Source organism: Schistocerca americana, unplaced genomic scaffold, assembly GCF_021461395.2.
Source record: "Schistocerca americana isolate TAMUIC-IGC-003095 unplaced genomic scaffold, iqSchAmer2.1 HiC_scaffold_1492, whole genome shotgun sequence".
In the NCBI taxonomy this organism is placed as follows: Eukaryota; Metazoa; Arthropoda; class Insecta; order Orthoptera; family Acrididae; genus Schistocerca; species Schistocerca americana.
In genome coordinates this window covers 1-5,732 of record NW_025725576.1, presented here as the reverse complement: position 1 = coordinate 5,732, position 5,732 = coordinate 1, and the positions used below count along the sequence as shown (strand labels likewise).

At 46.0% G+C, this 5,732-nt stretch overlaps 1 protein-coding gene across 1 annotated transcript; it reads left to right on the top strand.

Moving 5' to 3' along the window:
- Positions 1 to 261: 261 nt before the first annotated feature.
- LOC124569425 lies at positions 262 to 1,397 on the top strand. Its single transcript, XM_047131061.1, has one exon. It carries the CDS (start codon positions 462 to 464, stop codon positions 1,380 to 1,382), a length of 921 nt encoding a protein of 306 aa, XP_046987017.1. The 5' UTR covers positions 262 to 461; the 3' UTR covers positions 1,383 to 1,397.
- The last annotated feature ends 4,335 nt before the right edge of the window (positions 1,398 to 5,732 follow it).

Genomic DNA, 5,732 nt, shown 5'->3' with positions numbered 1-5,732 from the left:
ACGACAGTTCCCTTGGTTGTGCGGAGTGTGTGCTGCAATCGGTGTGGTCCGTTCGGGTGGTGCGGTCACTCCAGTATTCGGCGCAGGCGCGCGCGCATGTAACTCGAGCAGGATCTGTTCTAATTTTGTCGAGGGGCGTCTTTCGGGGCAGAAAATAGCTCGTGTGCCTCAGTGGGGGGCATCGTCACGAGCCAAATATGGCGGCTGGCCAGTGGGCGCGAGTCCCCTCCACGACTACCAGTCGGCCGTCTGCACTATAGCAGGAACGACAGCTGCGTTCCAGGCGGAAAACCCATCAGCTGGAAGTGGCGGTGTTAGGGGTGGTCGGGACATGGGAGGGGTGGGGTAGTGTGTTCAGATTTACCGCACGAGTCATCATCTATGGCCCCCTTAGTCACGCGGTTTTCGTCGTCGCTAATGCCAAGGGATGAGGCCAGTGCTCCGTCGCCGGTCGGCCGGCAATGCCGCGCCGCAACGGGAATGTCGCGGTTCGAACCCCGCTCGCGGTAACTTCGCGCCGTCGACAAATGGCAGACGCGTCGGGTAGTTCGGGTGGACGCCGCGGCGGTGCGCCACCCGCACGGGAACACCAACCTCAACAGGGTTACCACAACCGCCGCTGGCGGCAGCACCGGAGAGGCGGTGGCCGCGGTGGTTGGCGGCGCGGCCGCGGCGCAGCGCGCGGAGCGCAAGACAGCGCCGTGGGAGCGTCAGCAGTCCAAGATGGCAGCCGTGGGGTGCTGACGGCTATGGCTGACAGTCCTGGAAGAGGAAGTTTAAGGTCTCCACAATTACCGTCTGGAAACGACAGCTTGACACCCCCCAGGGGCAGGGGATTAAGTCGGCATCCGGCAGCCAGAAGCCCCTTGGTCGAGCGCAATCGCGCTCGTCGAAGAATTTCAGAGGCCTTAGCGACCGCTAATTCTGCAAGCACAACTAGCGTCTCCGTCGCAGAGGAAAGTGTTACGAATCGGCTCCATGGCAACACTGGCAGCAGAGATGACAGCACCAGAACGCAGCCGCTACAGCAGCATTCAACTTCTGTCCCACTTCTGACGCCGCCGCCAAGTGAAGATGATCCAAACGTAGACATACGAAACATAGAGAGACCAGCTGCTGAAGGTAGCAGCCAAAGTGACCCTGAAGAAGCGCACGACCCCGAGACCGAAGAACTCTCACGCCTGCGTTGCACAAGCGAGAGAACAGAAGTCATCGCCGAAAGAGAAATAATTCGACAGAGGAGATGCGCCGATTATCCTGGCTTCGCTTTCGGATCGTCTATATTTGGTTCCGATACTATGATGAAGTTCAACATCATAAGAAATGAACTTCAGAACATTAAAAACTCACAGCTAAAAAGGGTTAGTATGAATTTGTGTTAAAAGTGAAATTGAATGTGCCGTGTACGTGAGGAGGATGGTAGTGTTTATTTAGAGTGACAGCTGTCCGAACACGTGCCGTATCTGCAAACATTAGCTGGTTGTCGCACGTCAGCTGATATATACTTACAAACACAAGTAAAGCGTGTCATACCGATTGTCACGTGATAAAGCGCGAGAGCCAATAGCCTTCGCGATTACGTGGGTGGGGGTATGCTGGCACAGTACTAGTAGAGTAACCTCCGGGAAGTAAAGCACGTACATATGTTACTCATATGTTTCGTAACACGACGGGCACTCGAGGGAAATCTGAATAGATTACTTGACATTCACCTCATTGTGTCCTTCATAAAATAGGTTATGATGAACACTGTGCAGTTCAGTCAGGGACTGTAAAACGATAAAAATGCCAAATTTGGAAACCTATAATCTTACAATATATCTAGAAGCTAACATTCTTCGACTTTCGCGAAATTTAAGACGGGAAATGTTTCGGATTTTTGTAACATTTGGTTTTTTCGTATCAACAGTATGGTCACTTAACCTAAAGCGTGCGATCTCTCTCTCTCTCTCTCTCTCTCTCTCTCTCTCTCTCTCTCTCTCTCCCCCTCCCCCTCCCCACCCCCCTCTCCACCCTGTTCATCACACGTCTCTCTCTCTCTCTCTCTCTCTCTCTCTCTCTCTCTCTCTCTCTCTCCCCCCCTCCCTCTCCCCCCTGTTCATCACACGTGTGTGTGTGTGTGTGTGTGTGTGTGTGTGTGTGTGTGTGTGTGTAATTCACCTGCAGATTACTGCACCGTCTTAAAACTGTCTCGCCAATCAATTGAGAATATTTTAATGAGTAGCAAAAAAGGTTCCACGCTTAAAGCAGACACGCATTGATAAGGGGCAAATAACTTAGATATACGAGTGAGTGGTTAGATACATTAAGCATAGAAATAATTGTTAAAATGTATACCATGTACTGTACGTAACTGATTTAACGATTTATACGTGGATATGCACTTAATATAGAAATGTCTTCTTCTCGTGCATTACATACTAGACATTACTCACATATTGATTCAATCTTCTATGTAAAGCCGAAAATGTTGCAGAGCATTGTTATATACGTCAGGTATTTGATCTGATTTTTCACTGAAGGTTCTCACTGGTTTTCACATTTGCAACTGGATGACTCCCATGCATTTAAATTTTCCGGCATATTCAGTCTGCGCGACTCGTTCGTCATTTGTTCGCTGCCCCTCCCTATTGCCTTTGACGGCACCCTGCCGCGGATTGATACAATGATGAGCTTTCCTTAATGTGTGTGTTCAAATTCTAATTTCATACGTTACTAGCAATTACTCGTTTCAGTTGAGTGGTTTTGAAATGTTATCTGTTACCAGCGTCTAAAGGTTTCGTTTTAGATTCACACCAACAATGAAGTGATCCTTTTTCGGAACAGTAAGAGGAGGGACTAGTTTTACGGGCGTAGGGAGAAACCACCTTGCGCGCGCTGTGCTGTTGCCACTGCTTCGACAACAGACCGCTTGGTGGAGCGCTGTTCGCGTACCGTGGAACGTTTGCTTGTCGACCACAGCAGTTGCAGTCGTAGCCACCATCTTGCGTTCATACAGTGTGTGTAATCTCGTAACTGCAAGTGGGAACCGGTAACTCACTCGAGTGTAGATAGTGAAAGGTAGAGAGAATTTCCGTCGTGTGAATCGACGATCTCGTTTTCTTTGATCTTCGACTTTCGGGCGCGAATTTTCTTTCGGCAATATGACGACTAACGTTCAACAGGGCACGCTGCTAGATGTGCTCAAGAAAAAGATGCGGCAGACGAAAGAGGAGATGGAGAAATACAAAGATGAATGTGAGGAGTACCATAAAAGACTGCAAGTCGAAATCCGCCGCCGTGAAGAAGTGAGTAATGAAAACTCTAATATCAGTTGTATTACTGTGCCCATTGAGAAGTGTATTTTGGAATTTTGCTTAAGGAATGCTGTCATTCTGACTTGTTCTCATTTTCTGTTGAGCTTTAGAGACACTAAGAGAGCTCGTGTGGCCGTTCGTTGCGAAAACTGCTACTCGCTAAGGGGACATAACTTGACCTGTCTTCGACGAAGGCTATTCACCTTTTATCGATTCTTGAGGCAAAGGCTGTAAAGTGAGGTATAAGGCAGAGGGCAAGGTTTCAGGGTTGTAGAATTGACAGTTGCTGGCCACATTTGAAGAATTGTGTACGGCTAACCGTGCTGGATGTAGTGGTACAAATGCGTAACTTTTTAATGTGGATAAAAATTTTTTCATTAAGAACAGTGAGAACAATCTATCTTCATGCTTCTCGTTGAAACTGCACTCCTTGTTGGAATGTACATTACTTTGAGTAGATAGGCCTACCTGTTATAAGGAACACAAATCGAACGTATTTCCGTTTAAGTACGTAGCAAGAAATCATTGCAAAGCGGAAAGTCATAAGTGAGAGACTCGGAGAGCAATTGTAAGACCTCTCAATCATTCTCTTCATCGGCTGCATTAGTTATTTTTTGACCGTCTGCTATGACCTCATTTCCCGCTACTGATAAGCGCCTGGGCGTACTGAACCACCTCGTCCACACTTAAAATTAGTGAAGTTGAATTTCGGGCGGTTACTGCTACAGTCTCAAAACACTCCTTATATTTTGAGTGGGTTGATGGTCGATACTTAAGATTTGAATAGTCTTACTGGACAGACTCGATCGAGGAAGAGCCGCACCACATGGGCGCGGTCGCTACCACTCAATGCAAAGCGTGCCACTGCTTAAGATTCTAGTTCTACACGATCAGGATTCATGATGAGACGACTGTATCCTGTAAAGTTAATGTGATTGCGTCCTGTTTCTTCGTTTTTTTGTAGTGCAGCGCAGGTTTATTTCAACCGTACGTTAAAGAACAAAATTTTGTTCACTAGTTCTGGGCAAAGTAACTTGTTTAAACCTGGTTCGTGAGTGATATCCAACGAAGGCGCTACGAAATTGTCAACAATTGTCAGCGCAGTCATAGTATAAACAATCGCTAACAGTTCAGTCTCTTATGATGCACAGAAAATACGAAAGCAAAAAATTAAAATGTCTAACAATCGATTTGGACAGTTGCTCATAGGAGGTACAAACCATTATCACGAGTAAGAAATTTGACGGCTGTAATATTTTATTCTTAGTTCAGATAAGAATGGTAATATATAACGATTATGTGAATGCAGGTTGGCGACAGTGAGCAGTCATGTGGCACACTGTACACACTGTGTAGTAGTAATAATTTACATAATGCCATGCAAAATTCCAGTCGTAAATATTAATATACAACCCGTCTGCGCAACGACAATAGCATATAAACTTTGAAATGAGTACTTAAGAGCTTAAACTTATGTTGCCCGGTCTTAACTGATCTTATTTGGCCGCATGCGATTTGTCGCGCATAATTTTGCTGTCGGATGTGCGTACGACGTGATGAAATTTTGCTTTCTCAGTGCATCGGAAAATATGCTACACTTATGTGTACGCTTTTCTAGGCGGCCAGATCAGTATGCAAAATGTGTACGGTGTTTGTTATTAAAACAAGGAATACAAACGTTGAACAGTCTTCTTATTTTTTTTCTTTTTTTTTTTTGTATAGGGTGTAGATAGCTTGAGAGCAGTGTAAAATTTATGCAAGTTGTCCCCCCCCCCCCCCCCCCCCAACCCTCAGTTTCGATTGCGCTCTGTGATGTTAAAAGAGCAAATTTGTGAAGTTAAGCCCGTGATGGTTAGCCAATTCACGCCAGTTTTATATCAGCAACAGTACAGTAATTCCCATGTTGCGCAGTGCCGTGGACTCTTGGTTCTTAGCTTGACACGCAGGAATTGGGTCGTATATCATAAAAGGAAACGGAAGGAGACGATGTTGCGGAATGCTGTGTCGTTTCGAAAAACTCTACCGCAGCTATCTAGCGCATTTGCTCACGGGGGCTGACAGTGTTTAGAGATGGTTTCTGTTAATGAAGAAAGCTCGTGTCACAAGTGAGAGCCTAACTTATAGGCTTTTCAACTCTATACAGACAATTTGAAGTGGACATATCAGAGCCAGGGACTGTATATTCATTTGAACCATCATTCATTTAGGCCAGCAGCGAAATATTTCGGAGTTATCAATTTGAGGAAGAGAAGATATTACAATGTTTTATCCCAATACTGTTTGATTGCTGGGCTTTCATAACAGGTTATAGGAACAAGCAACGACGGTTACCAGTGTGTGGAAATTTTTACAGTTTCCTTGTTACTAGAGATGTCATGTGTTGCCATTGAGAACAGGTTAACAACGTAGATCACTTTATCTTATCGGGCGATGTAG